At 38.6% G+C, this 19241-nt stretch overlaps 1 protein-coding gene and 1 pseudogene across 6 annotated transcripts in view; both read right to left on the reverse strand.

Annotated features, from left to right (window-relative positions):
* Window positions 1-19241, reverse strand: part of LOC113015191 (class I histocompatibility antigen, F10 alpha chain-like) — a 134074-nt gene that overhangs the window by 88877 nt on the left and 25956 nt on the right. The window contains exons 2-7 of one of the 5 annotated variants that reach the window (XR_013904507.1): window positions 15691-15951; window positions 14222-14500; window positions 13442-13759; window positions 13013-13104; window positions 12598-12722; window positions 11379-12490 (exon numbers count right to left, since the gene is read on the reverse strand). Coding sequence is in view for 4 of the 5 variants with exons in the window: in XM_080296018.1 (XP_080152144.1) it covers window positions 13442-13759; window positions 14222-14500; window positions 15691-15951; window positions 17621-17687 (925 nt within the window). In the remaining variant the exon portion in view is untranslated. Of the gene's footprint in view, window positions 1-11378; window positions 12491-12597; window positions 12723-13012; window positions 13105-13441; window positions 13760-14221; window positions 14501-15690; window positions 15952-17620; window positions 18524-19241 lie in introns of those variants that run through there. The other 4 variants (XM_080296020.1, XM_080296018.1, XM_080296017.1 and 1 more) reach the window with 4 other exon arrangements.
* LOC113015385 (class I histocompatibility antigen, F10 alpha chain-like) lies at window positions 2504-9368 on the reverse strand (annotated as a pseudogene). Its single transcript, XR_013904508.1, has 7 exons — window positions 9311-9368; window positions 7971-8224; window positions 5859-6137; window positions 5432-5734; window positions 4730-4825; window positions 4258-4275; window positions 2504-4131 (listed from the first exon to the last, which is right to left on the reverse strand). The product of XR_013904508.1 is annotated as a class I histocompatibility antigen, F10 alpha chain-like (transcript).

Consider the following 19241-nt stretch of genomic DNA (forward strand, 5'->3'; position numbering starts at 1 on the left):
AGAATTTTTTTTTTAAACATTATCTGCCAATTACATCTGCCACCCTTCTCCAAATCTGTGCCCCTACCTGGCCCCCCCAACAAAAGATTTCTAGACACGCCACTGGTTGTTGTCCCTGGCTCTCTTTCTCTCTCTCTCTCCCTCCCGCTCTGTTCCTGTGCTACTGCGAGTGTAACTACCGCCCCTCCCCCCTCTTCCCAGCGCAAAGCACAAGGCTCGCGTGCGGAGTGAAGCGGAAAAAAGGTGCGAGAGAGAGGGTGAGAGAAAGAAAAAAAAACAACCCCACGGCTCCCAATAAGGAGCCGGTGTTCTGAGAAACCATCCTACTTTGACGTCCTACCCGTATTATGATTTTACGGTGACTTGTGACTAAACCTAACCCTACCCTTAACCATAACCCTAACCATAACCATAACCTTAAGAAGTATTCCGGATGGGTGACAGAAAAAGAAGTTAATTTGGGTTTGGTGTTGTGCGCATGCGCGGCGTCTGCGCAGAAACATCGGCTAGGATGTTTTTTGAGGTAGGATGGATTCCCAGAACACCGGCTCCTCGTCAGCCCGGGCTAGTAATCAGGTTGTGACAAGTAAGCTCTCCAATTCTCACCCTCTTCCCTCGTATTATCCTTGCTTTTGCTTCCCTGTACACTGACACTAATCTCTACTCTCCTTTTTCCGTAATAAATGCTAATTATTGGGAATTAGCATGAAATGCAGGATTTGTTTGTTTTATGCATTTATGTATTCACCTCACACATGAACAATCCCCAGTTCAAGACCAGGAGGAGACACAAACCCAGACTCAGGGAGTCATGAGAAAGTCTACTCCTTGTTTCAGTCCAAGCAGGAATAAATGGGAGGCTTGTGTCAGGAAGGATATTCAGTGTAAAATCTGTACCAGTTAAAGCATGAAGATCGGTCCACATTGGCGACCGTTTGGGAAATAAGATGAGAAGTACATTAAGGTTATAATATAATTATAATCTACAGGGATTTATTGCAGCGGAAACAGGCTGCAATTCTCTGGGGATCAAATGATGCAGAAAAAGGCTGCCACAAAAAAAAAGACAAAAACATAAAATTCCTAGATAACCTGTCGTCACCTCCTGTATTCCCAGGAGAAGCAGGAACATTAAGACCATCAACATGTAAACGTTTAAGAGACTTTATTAGTTTTATTGTCCACAAAAAGAGACTCAGTGCTTCCTGCTCAGGTGTCAAAGGTCCATCAGAATAAATAGGAATTCATCCTGAGAGCAAACGTCAGTTATATCTGGTTTAAACTCACACATTGAACCGGTTTTTGATGGCATCATAAAATCTGTTCTTTGTGGCTCATGTTGAATTGGAAACAAAAATATCACAAATGAATTCACTGAATTTCTGTCATGTGGCGCTCTGTGGAGGGTAGAGCAATAACTGTGTGATCACAAATTTGTGTAGTTATTGAGTCGTGATATTATATTGATTATATGTAATTATATTGTCGAAAGCATCATATTCTTTTATTCATGTCTTCTGTGGTAGTTATGTGTTAGCATTTTAAGGTACTTATTTAGTTTCAGTACAAGTCTAACGTTGGACCTACTTTCAGCTCAGCCTGCTATCTACTGTTATCATTCTCATGTAACACGCTATTACCTCTGTACTTCTCAGAAGTGAGACCCAAACAAACAAAGGATAAAGAGTCAAACAATGTTCTTAAACATAAACGTTAGCTCCTGTCAGCTTTTTTCTGCAGCTTCAACACTGAAAACTGTTTGACTGAAGAGAAATTTAAAACCTCTGCAGCTGATGCTGTTCTTTTCATTTCCTTTTTTTCTTGGTACTTTTAATATTTAAGTTCTAGTTACTTCATGGTTTAGTGGTCAACACGTTTTCTTTACACAGAAAACATCAATACTTTTAGACTTGAAGGTGACACAAAAACCAAATCAAACACATGGATCCAAAAACATAGTATAACACAATAGAAATGTGTTTGAACAGACAAATTACAGCTGCTTATAAATTAAAGTGAAAGCAGCATTTAACATAAGAAATGTTGAACAAAGGATAGAAATGAAAGAGCATCGTCCAGCCTGTTTTTAGGAGAGAGCTGTTCCCATAGTTTCAACAGAGGTGAAGCAGCTGCTCTAACAACATTTTTTTTGTTTCCGTTACACTTCATTTTAGTTTTAAAGGCACATTATTTTGGAGTGATCCATGTCAGTGTTTGTATGCAATGCTATGACGTCTTCTCCAACATAACCAGATCATTACTGGTAACTGTTAACCTCCTCAGAGACTGCACCAAACCAAGTGAGATTCATCTAAGCTGATATCACATTTTTTCCATCATTTTTTTCATGTGAAAAGTCAGATCTCCCCTTTAGTTACATCATTTTATAGTTTATAGTTTAGTTTATACAATAGTTTATAATATTAAAGCAAATATTCATGAAACTGTAGCTACAGTCACATAGGAAGAATAAACTCAATGTGGATTCACAACAGGACAAAAATTAAGAATATTGTGGATTTTATTAAAAATCATCATAACAAACATAGAAAATAAATTAACAACAATACTTACATTTATCTAATAAACAAACACCAGATATAAAAAAATGTTTACAAGAGAGAGAAAAACACCCTTAAAGTACTGAAGTACAAGAAGTATTTCATCAGCATTCATTAGTGCTGAAAACACACTTCAGTCTCAAAATATTTGAAATGACATTTGAAAGAAAACTAAACAGGTTTATATAAAAAGGTGATAAATTTGTCCAACAAAATAAGAATAAAGGTAGAAAAAAATAATAAAAACTAGGAAAACCAGACAATACAGGAGGCAAAGTCAGTGAGCACACAGGGAACAAAAGGAATGAAAAATGTGTTCACAGCATTATTGAAAAGCTACTAAACACAGTGACAAAGAACTCCATCCATTTCCTGTCCTGCGTTCTCACTGAGATAAAATAAGACAAGAGTGGAGCCAGTCCTCACACACCAGGGCAGAGATGAAGTAACCTTTATCATCAGATTTATAAGTTAAAAAATAGTTTACTCTAATAAATTCGGTGATTTAAAGTCTCCAGTTAAAAATGTGAAAATCCACAAATGTTACGTTAAGGGAAATAAATCACCAAACCCTGTGAGTATATAAGTGTCATAGATGTAGGTGGACCTGTGTGTTTCTCTTTATGTATATTTACATTTATACAACTGATACTGGAAATATTTAATTTAAATTAAAGTCAACAAGCATGATGGAAAAACAATGATTCACAGTTTAGAGGTAACGAGGTAACAGTCCTCGTTTCAGCGCAAAAATTTACACAGAAATTTAAAAAGAAAAAACAAGAAAACATTATTTTCATTTCTGCAAATCAGCATATTTACATTGTAATACATTAAAGTCATTAAAGCAAAAGAACTGCAAATTGAGAATTTACCCACAATACTGTTAAAGCAAAAACATTTGTTCTAATTTTGTCAGCTTGGTGTTTTTGTAAACATTCTTATTGGTGTAAATATTTATCCAAACTACAGAAGTGAAACATCTGTCCTGTTCTCTTAAAAATCTCACCCAACCTTACATAAAACAGCAACAATTGTAAAACTAAATAAAAAGTACCTTGTGATTTTTTAAAATCAAATCACACCAAAAAAAACCAGATAAAAAAGAAAGGGGGGAAGCGGAACACATTTTATGAAAGCTTTACAGTTTCTGGCCAACAAAAGTCACACTAATGTTTCACTGAACTGCCTTTAACTTTGATGATGGCATGCATTTACTTCATTAAGCTTATACTGTTTCACATATTTATTTTAGTGGAATGCACATGTGTGAAAATGATGTTTCATGAACCACTTCAATAGTAACTTGAGCCTGATGACTCCTGGCATCAGGATCTTGTCCGTGTCATCAGGGAAGACAAAATGTATTAATGGAAAAATCTGTTCATTCAGTGTAGCCAGGTAGCCAGCTGACCCCACATTGATGAACCTTGACCTCCAATACATTGGAAGGCTGTTACACTACCCAGGAAAAAGTCCATTTAATGTATGAACTGACTGTGAGCAGTGATGTCTGTCATTTAGGCTTCATAAGGAATCATTTTCTCTTGGACCTCACGGTTTTCTACAGCTGTAGGTCGGAAACACATCGTTAGTCCACAACACTTTTACAAACAACTGACAGATCTGAAAAACTTTTTAATCTACAGAGTGCACATATAACTCAAAGAAAACAGATCAGAAAGGTTTCACTTACGAGATGGAGGTCGTTTGTCTGTAATGAAAGAAAGGAAAAAACAGGGTTTGTTAAACATTATGTATTTAACTCTGTGATCTTGTCTTATTATCCAACAGTCATTCTCAGTAAACTCTGGCTCTGAGCCTTACTGTAATAACTGCTGGATGAAACAGTGTGATAAAGTCATGACAGACTCGACCACATCTGTATGCTTTTCAGCATCATTTTATTCACACGGTTGCTGTTAACATGCGGTTGCAGCTTTCCAGTTGCTCGCGAACATACACACCAACAACAACAACAACACTGAAATCCAGGACCCAGCACACTTTTAACCCGGCGAGGCATCTTTGCAGATGCCCTGCAGGTGCGTTCACCTCCCCTGCAGCAGCACCGCCAACCACACCCCGCCACAAACAGATTTAGTGTTCAATGTGAATAAAAGAAAGCATCAACTCAAAGTCCTACAAAATCTGCTTTGTCCTCTCACCTGTCTTCTTTTTGTAGATAATGAATCCAATCACAGTGATCACAGCAAGAACACCCAGAGCAAGAATCATGTGGATGATCATGAAGAGGGAATTTCCTTTAGATCAAAGAAAAACAAATCAGAACCTGAACAGATGAAACAGGATAGAGAAGATCACCAATCAAAACAGATAACAGCACTGATTATAGACAATAAGTCTGTCACTATATGCTTTACCTGTTGTTCATATCTGAATATATTCACTATGTCGGTGCTTATTTACCCACATTTAACTCTGATGTCTTTGTGCCCACTGAACTTCTGAGAATAAAAACATCCTTTTTAATTTAGTCAGTAAACTTGATTCCAAAATCAAATCATTACCTCTACTCGTCTTATAAAACTGTGGAGTAACTATACTCTGTTAACTGTGGCTGCTCATTCACAAGGTAAAACGTGATTTTGGAAAAAGCATTAGTGTTTGGTAAAGAGTCTTAAATTCCTTTTATGTTCTTAGTTTGGAAATACAACTCACTTTTATTTTCAGCAGGTTGATGGGAAGATGGGAAACATGTCCCAGTCTAGACTTTAAGTGTGAAATAAGCTGACAAAATCTTTTAACACATAAAACTGCATGAACTGCCCTTTACTATGCACTATTACTATATTACAGTAAACTAAATGTGTGCTTCTGACCTTCATCACTTCTGAGAGCAGACTGACCTTCATTGGTTCTGATCACTGCTCTGTCCAGTCTGGTGATGATGTCCTTATTCACACCACAGAGCTGAAACATACAATCGTAGCTCCTCCAGTCCTCAGGTTTGACTGATGAAAGATCCAGATCAGCAGAAATCTGGAGGGTCCCATCATTGTTGGGCAGGATCTCTCCTCTGTTCACACCCTCATGAAGCTCTTTCCCATCTTTCCTCCACAACAGTTTGGCTTTGTGTGGATAGAAACCTGTAGCGTGGCAGGTGATTGGAGAGGAGGAAGACTTCTGGAGGAAAGACACTGAGGGAAGAACTGTTGAAAAAATATAAGTGTTCGTTATTGTTATTATTACAAATTGTATGTTTGTTGACAATCAATCAACCTATAGCTGATTGATTGTCTTTCCAAGTCCAGTTAAAATCCAGTGTTATTGCACCTGTTCTCCTCAGAGAGCTCCCTGAATAGTTCAGATACTTCTTCAGCCACTCGGGACAAATGTGAGTGAAGTAGTTCTTCTGTCTGGCTGAGAGAGCTCTGTCAGAGTCGTACTTTTGTTTAGCGATGACTGCCTGTTGCTTTGGAGCGATCCACGTCTCTGTCTTAAGGTCAAACGCCAAAAAGTCCTCGCCATCGTAACCCAGCTGATCATAGCCGGTCACATTATTTGTTTCAGTATCCCATTCACAGCCATACATCTCCTGATAAACATGCACACCTGAAAGACAGAAACAGTACAGTGAACCAGAGCAAAGCTGCAGCACAGTCTCATCTCAATACAGACACATCAACCAATCGACAGTCACTGAAACAGAGGATCTACTGTTTCTCCTGCTGTTTACTGGTTCAGTGGAAACTAATTAAAACAAACTCTCATCAACAGAGTTTAAACTTTACAGAGAAAAAACAGAAACAGACTGAGATGCTACACTCTGAGTCCCTATCTAACCTGCACTTCTATAGACATATATAAATAGGACTACAGGTTACACGCCTATATACATAATATATAGGCACATACAGTATTTAAAGCTTAAACTAATCATGACAGCACGGTGGTTAGCACTGTTGCCTCACAACAAGAAGGTCTTGAGTTTAATTCCACCATCAGGCCAGGGTCTTTCTGTATGGAGCTTGCATGTTCTCCCTGTGTTTGCGGGGTCCTGCGGCTTCCTCCCACAGTCCAAAGACATGCAGTTAGTGGGAATAGGTTAATTGGAAACACTAAATTGCCCATAAATTGCCGAATGGTTGTCTGTGTCTATGTGTTAGCCCTGCGACAGACTGGAAACCTGTCTAGGGTTTACCCTGCCTCTTGCCCTAAGAGAGCTGGGACAGGCTCCAGCAGCCCCTGCGACCCTGAAAAGGAGAAGTGAATGGATGGACTAATCATGACTTTGACTATTATGTAACGGTCCTGGCCATATTTTGAATCAAGATGTCTGGATTTTGTTCCATATGTGTGTTCTGTGCCTTTAAGTGTCTCTGCAGGTGCTCTTTATGATTTGAGAGATGGGAGCTGCTGATTGGTTCCCATCATCAAGTGGCCGCTTTAAAAACCCTCTGCAGCAGTTGTTCCCTGGGAGTAACTGACATCAGCAGCAAACCTGTCCTTGGCCTCCAAACCCTTAGCGACAAATTGTCATGTGTGTCTTCAGTGAACTGTTGGGTTTGTATATAGTGTTGTAGATACGCTTTTAGTGAAAGCTACTGCCTGAATGCTAACAGAGGTCTGTGGTCACATCTTGTCATTTTGTCTGTGTCCTGTCTTCCTTCTCTCACCCCAACCGGTCGCAGCAGATGGCCCCGCCCCTCCCTGAGCCTGGTTCTGCCGGAGGTTTCTTCCTGTTAAAAGGGAGTTTGTCTTTCCCACTGTCGCCAAAGTGCTTGCTCATAGGGGGTCATATGATTGTTTTTCTATCTATCTATTATTGTACGATTTACTGTACAATATAAAACGCCTTGAGGTGACTGTTGTTGTGATTTGGCGCTATATAAATAACATTGAATTGAATTGAATTGAATTGAATTGAATCTCAGAGCTTACAGTTTATTTGACCAATAGGAGGGGAGCAGAGAGAAAATCCTCCATCCAACTTTTTGTCTACTAAAAACTGACATGTGAAAATAAAATTGATAACAAACCAAAAACCAAATAATAAGACAGCATCCAAAGTCCTAATCAGGCCCCATCAAATCTGAAAGCCCTCATCATATCATATTATCGTCCTTCTCACACTACAGGCTTACTTGTGGTAGCAGGCCGAGCTTTAACCTCACTACTATAGGAGCGTTCCCAGTTTGGATTGCAGAGACAGACCTGCTCTACTTTTAAGATTGGACTTCCTCTGTTTTTATAAACCACTTCTGCACCTCATTAAACTGTCTCCTGTGTGTTTGGTCCCTCAAAGTCACTGCTGCTGTCAATTAGTGCTAAACAATTAAATTAGTGTGAATGGAACATTTTTAAGTTTTAGTGGTTGAAAGTTGGATTTTATAGAAACTGAATCACAAAATCCCAGATGTTTCTAAACGCCTGTTCATTACTCACCCCCTGTTTCATTTAGGCGCTGCTTCACAAATTCAATGTTCCCTTTGAAGATCTGCTCATCCGCGATGGATGCCCGAGTCTGTCTGTCCCAGTACAGAGCTCCTTCACTCTTTGCCATCCAGTCCTGCTTGGGACTCTCTTTTTTTATTTTACTGTCATAGTACGTGAATGGCTGCCCATCTAACACGCCCACAGTCACAAATTCTGGAAAATTCCTGATGATGCCGTGTAGAAGTACTGCAGCAAATGTGTAACTGTGGCACAAGAAAATAACACACAGAGGAGTATACTGTTAAACATCAGAAACATGATTGTGATTATCATTAGATTTTCCATCATCATAGTTTTTATTAGAAACCTTAAAATTTGCTTTCATTAATACATTTTTGCAAACACCTCACAAATATGCAGATTTATAATAATTTGATCCATTTCAAAATGTCTTTTTATTCACTTTATCTGTGAAATATTATGTAGGTGACTATTAACATATGATGTTCACATCCTGAAATCTTTCAGCCATTACAGCATACTTTGTACAGGTGCACACACATGGTGTAAATGTCATGCTTGTTTTTTGGTTTTGCATGAGTTGTTTTATAATTTTATAGTTCTGTTTTTAATCCCTGTAGTTGTGACAGTCATTGCATTGCACTCAGTTTATATTGCCCAGGATAGCCCCATCCTGCGAGAGTTCATGCCCCAGAAGGACTCTGGCTTTGACCTATCAGGGTGAGCCTTACCAACAATAAGAGAGTGTAGCGGGAGGGATGATGAGCAAGTCATGGGATGGTTATATTTTAAAGAGATCTGGCCATGGGGGCAGCAGAAAATGTAGCAGAATTAAAATATTAGAGTTCTATAAAGATATTTTAGTGCGCTAAAAAAGCTATAATGTAGATACTATAATCATAAAACAGTCATAAATATACTCACAAATGCACCTCTTCATAAATCCTGTTCACTGTGTTAACCAGTTTACCAGCAAAACCAAGACGCTGGCTGTTCCACTCATCTTAAACTAACTTTTATGGTTTGGGATTATAACTTCACCCACAGCTGAATTAGTTTTTTGTTTGTTAAATATAATTTTGATATTTTGTTCTTTTCTTCAATGTTTTGACCCCCTTGGAAGAGGTGTTTATGTATTTACTGTTAGTTTTTTAAATTGTAAATACATTTTTTTAAAGTTGTTGTTGTTGTTTGTTTGTTTTTTTAAACTTGCCTCTGCTTCCTTGGCTACACACTGCTATCCACCTGTTCAGAAGGTTTTTCCCTTCACATAAACACAATGCTGGTTCGGCTGTTATTATAGAAGATAACTACATGGGTCAACTCACCTGCTGCTGCTTCGGATAGTCCAAGAAAAATCACACTCAGAACAACGAAGGTCTTCATTTTTGCTTAAGAGCTGGTAGATGGACAAATTGGGAATTTTTCCGTGCTGTAATTAATTCTTCTCGGGAGACTGGCAAATGCAGGGCTGGTTGTGCTTTATCAGCAGGTGGAACTTTGGCCTGACCCTTAGATCCAGACTTAAATGTGACAGCATCACTAGAGAGATCTGACCTCAAAGGAATCAGCCAAGTCAGGACATTACTTTGATGGAGCCCTTGTAACTACACAAGCTGGAAGAATATCAGGCTGGTCATGCTGAGGTAGACTCCAGATTCAGCTCCGGTCTGTCTAACACTTCAGGAATGGGCATGACTTTGCCTCCAGCAAGTCAATACCTTTGATAGGCAATGCAGAATGAACAGCAACTTTAACAATCCCACTAACTAAGGAAGACTGGATGTGAACCGTATGCAAAGAGGCAGATATGAATCTGTGTTCTACTCCCTGGACAATGACACTAGATTGGCAGAATGACTCCTCTGAAAATGGTAAGATCTCTTCTCTAATGATGGACTGAGAGGCCCCCGTGTCTCAGTATTTTTACTGGCTGCTGACCTTTCGGATTCCCAGTCAGTGAAACTACTCACTCAAGGATGAAGGGTTTGAAACAGGGATCAGGGTGGTGATAGTCAGGCTGCAATGTCATTCCATTCTCTGTAGCTTTAATCAGTCCCACACTTTTGTTTGTGAGGAGAGTTGCTGTTTGCGCTTTTATGCCAGACACTCTGTAATGAGATGACCCTCATGCGGAGGTGAGCTCACGGGGAGGTCAATGTAGTCTCACTGGCCTAGCAGCGGAGCGACCAGACTCAAACCGTGCAGGGTGCAAGGCTGTGGGTTTGTCTGGATGAGATTTAGGGGTAAAAAAAAAACAAAAAACATTCCTACGTGTTGTTTGACATTGACGTCACCTTCTGTTCATTTAAGAACATTATGACTCTCTCAGGTAATTTTTTAAATCCTCCAATAGCATTAACTCGTGCAGTGATTCATAATCATCACCAACTCCTTTAACAGCACACCATTTATCAAAAAGATCCTCTTTTCATGTGCAAACTCAATGTATGTTTGGCTGCTAGACCTCTTGTGATTCCTAAATTTCTGCCTGTAGGCCTCAGGTACCAGTTCATAGGAACGTACAATTGTTTCTTTCAACACTTCACATTTCATACTCTGCTCTAAGGAAAGTAAAGCTACCACCTCCTGAGCTTTGCCCACTAATTTACACTGAAGTAAAATACTTCATGTCTATTGGCCAGTTCATAGCAGTAGCCATCTTTTCAAAAGCATTAAAATATGAATCTACTTCAGACTCAAAAAAGGTAGGTACTAATGCAATGTTCTTGCTCACTTCAAAACTTTTGTCAGACTTTTGGGGTTTCTTCAAGTGGCATGCGTCTTCTGCCCTGAGGATATCTTCAATGCTTCTACTTGAAGCTGCTTTAACCTTATTTCCTTTTCAGCTTCTATCTCAAGCCTACGGATCTGTAGCCGGAAATCATAATCTGCTTTTTGCACCTTCTCCTGGGCCTCTATCTGTAAATGAAGTAAGCGAACCTTAAGCTTTGCATCCCTGCTAGATTTCTGGGGTTCTGCACAGAAAGGCTTAAAGCGAGACAGGGTTTGTGGAGCTGCATCTGGCTTGACTTGGGTACCCGGAGGTGTAGCAATTATAGCTTGTTTTTCCGTTCTATCTGAAAAAACAGGATAAGCAGAGGTTCCAGGGGGAGCTAAAGAGTCTTGAAAGGGGACCTCAGTCATAGTAGGGCTAATTAAGATACCCAACTCAATTAACCCCTCCAGCAATGCCTGCTTAATGTCCCTTTTTACACCATATTTTGGTACCAAAAGTTTATAGTGAGCAGCAACACTTCATGGCACAATTCAATCTTTTTAACAGTAGGTTGATTAACAAAATCAAGCAGGTCAAAACTCATCTTTGATGGCAGCCATGAAACAAAACCACCTTAACTTGCACCATTTCATCAATTTAGATCCTCTGGAAAAGAGTAGAATTCTTAAAACTGAGTTTATTAAACAGTGTTATATGCACAGCAAAACAGTACAATACCGCACAACAGCATATAGCAAGCCCGCAAAGCGAAGGGTGTAGAGCCTTTAAGCACAAACAGCAGAGACACATAAAATGACAGCCAGGAAAAAAAGCTGCCCGGGGCATATCCAACCTTCCTTTATATGGGATCAGTGATCCCTCTTCCTGCTGTTTGGTAACTTTCCATTCCTTGTGTTTTACTTGGACCGTATTAATTTTAAACTAATAAGTACTTTCTTAACACTATAAATATCAATATTACCCCAATTATTGATGTAATATGTTTGTCAATCCTTTCCCCCCAAGCGGTTGTCAAACCCACTTGCACTTTGTAGCTTTTTTAATCTCCGACACTTGTGTCACTTAACCTTCTGGGCTACTCCATAACTTTTCCGAGCCCTATTCCCAGCATCCATCATTTTTAATTGGGTCCCTTTGTCAGTTTTATGGCCAGAGTGAGTCCAAAAGTCTACAAATCTCACAGATAACAGTTAATCATCCTGACAACCTTGGCAAACTCTGGTTTGAGGTGGGCCACTATATTTGATAAAGAAAGGTTTTTCACAACTTTGGGAGAAAAGAGTCTCAGGTGCATCCTCAGCAGTGCCAAGTTGAATTAACCCTATGTTTGGATGGGGTTGGCCATAACACTATCAGAGGTTACTTATTGATCCCAATTATTACATTTCAAACAGTATTCATCAACATGTGCTCATACAACAAGTGGCACAAACTTTATTAATATAAATGTAGATAATATTTGACCTCAATTTATGGGTCTTGTGATTTCGAGCATGTAGGTTAAATGCTTAACACAGTGATTCCAATATATAAAACACTACAGTATAGGTGTGTATGGTGTATACGAATATATGTGATTACATAGTATATATGTGAGTATATGTCCAGTGTATACAGGTATATATGTCATAAAAAAATCCACAACATAACTAGATCTTAACACTTCATTTTATGATGTGAATGATGAACAGCTGATGAGGTCACAGTTTATGGGGGCAAATGAGGCTTGTTGATGCTTCTTGTTTCAGTCCAAAATTTGTCCATAAACCTAAAAAGACAAAATAAGATATATTAACATTCCCAGTTCAATCAAGCAATGATCTTGTGATTTTGAAGCACAAAAAAGAAGTAAAATAGTAAATGTAGTAATCTCACTGTTTGCAGGGCTGTTTGTCATTTAGGCTTTAGGAATCATTTGCTCTAGAGACTCAGAAAGTCACGTCACAAACACACTGTTAGTCCACGTCCTGCTCTGATCTGAAATTTTCTCAAGAATGATCCTGAAAAAATTATTTAACATAAAATACAGAAAACATTTTATTCTACGCAGGGCATAGGGGATCAGAGAAAACAGAATAGAAACAAGTTTTACTTATGAGATGGGGGACGTTTTTCTCAATTACAAAGAAAAAATAATTTCAGTTACATTTATAAAATGTTATATATCGTATCTTTTCTCACATTGTCACACAGCTCCTATTCTTATGGAACGGTGACTCTGGCCCTTGTGGAGCTTATTCTGTTTTGGATAAGCCATCGAGTAAAAGGGATTTCTGTTTTTGTCTCTCACCTGTTCTCTATTTGTAGTCAATGAAACCAATTACAGCTATCACTGCGAGAACCATTGTTTCATGGTCGCAAAGATCCTGGCGAGGAAATTTCCTGTAGATGACACAACAACAAATAAACCATAACCTGAACAAATGAAACACGTTAAAAGAGACAAACTTCAGTTTGGCAATTAAATAAAAATACGGGGAAAAAAGATACTCGCAAATTTAAATAAACAGTGAAAAGACAGCAAAGTGGGCAATAATTTGAATCAGAGCGCTCAAAACTTTAAATGTTAATATTTATTAAGAAATTAACAAATCAGTATCAGTATGAAACACTTAATAAATCTGTATACAATGGGGGAGGAATTAAACTTTTCATCAAACTCAAATAAAACCACGTGAACTGCACCATTTTTACAGTAAACTAAATGCATGTTTCCTACCTTCATCACTTTTACCCTTGTTGGTCCTGATCACTGCTTTGTCCAGTTTGGTGACGATGTCCTCGTTCACACCAGAGAGCTGAAACACACAGTTGTACCTCTCCCAGTCTTCAGGTGTGACTGATGAAAGATCCAGATCAACACTCATCTGGAAGGTCCCGTCATTGTTGGTGAGAATCTCTCCTTTCTCCACACCCTCATGAACCTCCACTCCATCTTTCCTCCAGACCAATTCAGCTCTGTCAGGATAGAAACCTGTAGAGTGGCAGGTGACTGGAGAGGACGGAGTCTTCTGGAGGAGAGACACTGAGGGAAGAACTAAGGAGAGAAGAGAAAGATAGATGCTATATTACTATTATGTACATACTAATGTCATTCCTGTGGGATGTAATGTAATTTCAATGCCTTAGTTAAGGCTTTAAAAAAGCCTATTAGCATGTGTATGTATGATAAAGAAATGGAGGCTGGGAGAGACTGGTTATAAATGTCAGTGTGTAAATGGTGGATAAATTGGGCCAGAGAAAATTGGGGCAAAAGGAAAATATGATAAAAAAACAAAAAATAAACAATTGTAATTAATATGTAGGAGTAACAGAGAAATCAGGAGAAAGGTAGAAAGAGGCAAATGTCAATGTGTGAATGGAAATGAGAGAAAGAGAAAATTTAACTGTGATGTTTTTTTGATGGGGCGAGGGTGTCAATGCTTTTATGTTTTAATGGTCAGAAAAAGGAACATATGAAGATGTTCTGGCCAAAAACCAGCATGTTATTTGATTTCACCTGTTTTCATCAGAGAGCTCCTCCCATAGTTCACATACTTCTTCAGCCACTCAGGACAAATCTGGGTGAGGTAATTCTTCCTCTGTGTGATGAAAGCTCTGTTACTGTCCCACTTATGTTTGGTGATGACAGCCTGTTGTACAGGAGCAACCCACGTCTCTGTCTTCAGGTCAAAGCTTATAAAGTCCTCTCCATCATAACCAAACTGCTCATATCCGTTCACTTCACCTGTTTCATCATCCCATTCACAGCCGTACATCTGCTGCACAATGTGAACACCTGACAGAAAAAAAGACTTTACATTAGGAACAACTGTAGAACACAGCATACATTAAGAATTGACAATATCTTTACAAGAAAACACTGATCCACGGTCATATTAAGAGAGGATATTAACATCTGTTGTTTTTGGCTCAATGGAAGCCACTTACAGATAATCATCACTGAACAGTGTGAGCATCTTAGGGAGATAAATACTGGGGAAACATTTCTACATACTCTCTTTATCAAAGAAAAACAGCCTCCATAAAGACCAACACACATGTGCCTGTGCCTCGGAGCGACTGAGGGACCCTTTTCTCTTCAAGCAAATCCAAGAGTGTCAGTACTCACTGACTGGCTAGCTGGAGACTCGTGCCAGCCCTCCTGTATGCAGATTGCAGTGTGTCAACCCTCAAAGACAATTGCTGCCTGGGATCCTGTGATGCTCCAAGAAGCAATGACTGGTTGACTGTACTCACCTGTGGCTGCAAAAGGCTGGAAATTGTTCACTTAGTGGCTGCTGCTTAGGAATAAACATGCAGTTTGTCCTTCATGCCTCCCTCTTTGAACTTTGTTAACCTTTGTACATGGTTCACTTATCCTGATCCTGGGTATTAAGGATCAGGATAACTGCAACCAGTTATCCTTCTAACAAAATCCTCTAACTGTGAGAAACTACACACCAAACTGTCCGGAGGTTTTTCTAGAAGCTTCCACTGAAGGAGAGTTTCAGTCCAGGATTGTTTTTAATAAAAGTCAAATACTAGTTCACAATAATTGTAAAATATTCAAACCTCAGACTGATTATTCTGATCCTGCTGATTTTCTGGAGATTATTTTCTTATTAATCAATTATTGAGAAATTGTATCAAAAACAATCATCAAGGTTTCAGAGACAAAAAAAATCCTAAATATAAACAGAAAACTGCAAATATCGCAAATTTATCTTAATTATTTTGATCAACTAACCAGTTAACTGACAAATTATATCAGTTCATACAAACATGGTCCTTAAAGCTGTTTGAATTAAATTAAAGCTTCCCAGACTGTAGTTCTACATTCATTATGAATTATTATGTTAATAATTGTAATCTGTAATCTGAATGAAACATTTTCATTTGTATACAAACCTGTTTACTACTGAAAACAAAACACACTGAAAACATTAAGAGCAAGTGTATCATTAAAAAAATGAAACATGAACAAACCTCCAGTTTGGTTGAAGCGCTGCTTTACAATCTCAATGTTGGCTTTGAACGTCTGCTGGGAACCCCTGGAGATATCAGTGTTCCTCTCCCAGAATTGTGGGTCTACTGCACCGTTCACCCAGTCCTGTTTGGGCACCTCTCTCTCCGTGTCACTGTCATAATAATTAATCTGAACATCATCAACCATCCCAACAGTCACAAACTCTGGGAAGTTTGGGACTTGAGAGGACGCAGTGTAGAAATACTTCAGAGAGTGGGTCACTGTAAGAAACAGTTAATGTTGTGAGATCTCAGGAACACAGATTTTTTTGATTTTTTTAAAATAACACAATAAGAAAAACTGCAGCACGTTAAAGACATCCTGTAATAATCCTGCTGTCCCTTCAATAAACACAAAATAGATTTATGAATACCCCGCCTCTCCCCCTATGACAGCTGGGATAGGCTCCAGCGTCCCCCGCTGCCCTGGGTGAATGATTTGAACTCATTATAACTTTAATTTGACTATATTTTCATTTTCACTGTTAAAGAAAGTACACATTACTTCTAATCTGTTTTGCTTTTGTTAGCTGCTGAATTAACCATAAACTCGATTAAGTTTCTTCTTTCTTCTGAATAAAGCAGCATGACTTCTAAAGTGAGTTGTTCTCTTTTCTATTTCCATTTTTTATATTACAAATTATAGGAACTGATTTAATTCTTTTGATGTGACTGTCCAGACTTTGTTTTTTTGTTGTTGTTTTTTCAGAATTTCAGTGTTGGGTTTTCTAAATATCAATATCGATGCTTTTCTTTGTTTATTTTATTTCTCATGGATTTTGTTAAAGCTTAAAATTGTTACAGAAAGCTTTACTTCCAATATCTTTGATTGACATTATCAATAAAAAGCTAATGTTAAGTAACTGATATTCTGAGAATATTATCTTAAGCATTTTGGATTTTATCTTTTATTCATTAATTAAGTTTGCAGGTGAGTTTTCAGTTATCAAAAGTACATGGATTTATCTGTTAGTGTTAGTGACCAAGGCACATAGTGAGTTTAAAACTTCTCATTAGCGCTCACTGGTTGAGGTTGAGTGTCTTTAAATTGCAAAACTTTTCTGGCATTTCTCACTTCCAGCTTCTTATTGATCATTCAGCAGTGATACCAACATTAGCTCATGCTGGTATGTAAAGTGTATTGGCACTTTACATACATAAACTGTATTCAATTATAAAGAAATAATTATTTAATTTGTATCTCAATTCAGTTCACTTGAATTCGATTCAATTTTATTTATACACCTAACAACAAAAGTCCCCGCTTGTGGGGATAGGTTAATTGGATAATCCAAATTGTCACTAGGTGTGAATGTGAGTGTGAATGGTTGTCTGTCCCTGTGTGTTGGCCCTGCGACAGACTGGCGACCTGTCCAGGGTGTACCCCGCCTCTCGCCCTATGACAGCTGGGATAGGCTCCAGCACCCCCCGCGACCCTGAAAAGGAGAAGCGGGAGCGAATGGATGGATGGATGACAAAAGTCACCTCATTGCGCTGTTAATGAAGCAATAACATCAGAAAAAAACAAAGTATTCACAATAAACTCCATTTAATGACATGTGGCTCTTTATATACAGCTTATGCTGAACAAATAATTAAACATCTAACTTTTTTACAGATACTTTGTGTCAAATGAACTTTAGTGAACTTTAATGGTGAGCTGTTGTGTGAAAATGTTTTAATTCCTTGTGAAAATTAAAATGGTATTCCGTTTTTAAAATAACAGTTTTGATTATTGTCACCAGATTAGCATCAGGCCTCCTCCCTGATGTTTTATTTGTTAGAGTGCTTGGAGAGACAGAAGAGTAACAACGTTTAAAAATGCGTCATGAACGATTTAAAGACGGGACTCGTCAAACAGTTTTCGACAGAAATCGTCAGTCAAACTGACCTGCCGCTGCTCCCTGTATCCCCAGGATAAGAAAGAAGATGATGACCTTCATTGTGACCATAAACATGCAAACCTTTGACAGACTTTATGTTTCAGTTGTCCAGAAAAAGCTAAAGCTAAAATAGGAGAAAAGGAGGAGAACTAGGAGGTACGTCACCACTGGGCTCCATCTGAGCCAATAAGAATTTACTCTGAGAGTAAACGTCACTTAAATCTGGGGTAAACGCACCCTTTAGGGTTATCAACGAAACTGAAAGTAAAACATCTTCATATGAACCATGAATGATGAAGGGAAGGGTTAAAGTTTGGTTCATCTTATCTTTATTATTTTTTATGTTATGACAGGTGTAGTTATGTTGGGTATACAATGTATAATTTATTTATGTATTTTTAATCTGGGGTTAGCTGTTTGGTACAGATTGCCTCTGGGGTGAGGTTACAGCGTCTTTAAAGGCACAGAACAAATTTTAAAATTTGTTTTTGTGCAACTGATGAGGAATACATATCAAATATGATTTCGCCGAGCTTCACTGAATCGTGGTGGTTTGGGCTCCCTCCAGTGGATAAAACCTCGTTAAGTTTCTCAGTGGATTGATTGGTATTAATTTTAAATCAATATGTGTGGCGAGGGCCGCCTGTAAGGGGGAAAATGATGAAAACTTTCTATTAGTACGTAAAAAAAAAAAGAAAAGAAACCATAAAAAATGCTTCACAAAGTACTTATAAACGTGTTTGTTTCCTAGCATTAGTTTTGTTTTGTTTTTGGCAACACAGAATAATTCCAGTCAGCCTCTGGCCCCGCCCTCATTATTTCACGGTTTGGTTTGGTCCAGGTGTACGTTCCCAGCTGATGAGCTGGAGGGGCATGATGGTGGCTGAGTTGAGAGCACAGCTGGACTGGCCATCGGGCTGTGGGCAGACAAACAGAAGAAAAAGGTATTGAGGTGAAAAGGAACACAATTTGTCCCGTACTTCTGCTAGAATGAAAAAAAGACACAAAGCTGGAGTTATTCTGTGTCTTTACGCTGCACAGCTGCCTCTTCTCTCCCCCTCCTGTTGCTAATTCAATCATGAAACTGATCAATGATCAGCTGATCGGCTTTTCTGATGCAAGTCCTGTCTCTCTTGCTTGTTTATCGCCCACTTTGCACCAGAAAGAGGAAACCAGCGGATGTCGCGCTAAACAACAGCAGCACGTTTAAGCTTGATCAGCTGTTGTTAGAATTTATTTAATATTACTTCTTAGTATCAGCTGATGTTTGCTGGAGCCACAGCTGTAAAGCTGCTGGTCATGATATCGGTTTGGATATCTGGTGAGAGGGAAACATGAAGATGAAACCAGGAGATGTCCTTACTGAACCATCAGAGCTGAACAGGTGATGGAGAAACAGGTTTACCTTTTAGGTGACATGAATGAGTTGAAGGGAAGTTATGAACTGTTTCTGAGAGACAAATAACACCAGGATCCTTTTTTATGTAGCTGACAGCTGGGTGATTCTCTTTTTGCAGCAACATTTCATGTCCTCATATGAATGTGCCAAATATGTAAAACAAAGTAATTCAATTATGTGTTTAAGTGTTTGGCATTATTGAAACATAATTTAAACATAAATAGGTTCAA

The sequence above is a fragment of the Astatotilapia calliptera genome, chromosome 22 (assembly GCF_964374335.1).
Source record: "Astatotilapia calliptera chromosome 22, fAstCal68.1, whole genome shotgun sequence".
Taxonomy (NCBI): domain Eukaryota; kingdom Metazoa; phylum Chordata; class Actinopteri; order Cichliformes; family Cichlidae; genus Astatotilapia; species Astatotilapia calliptera.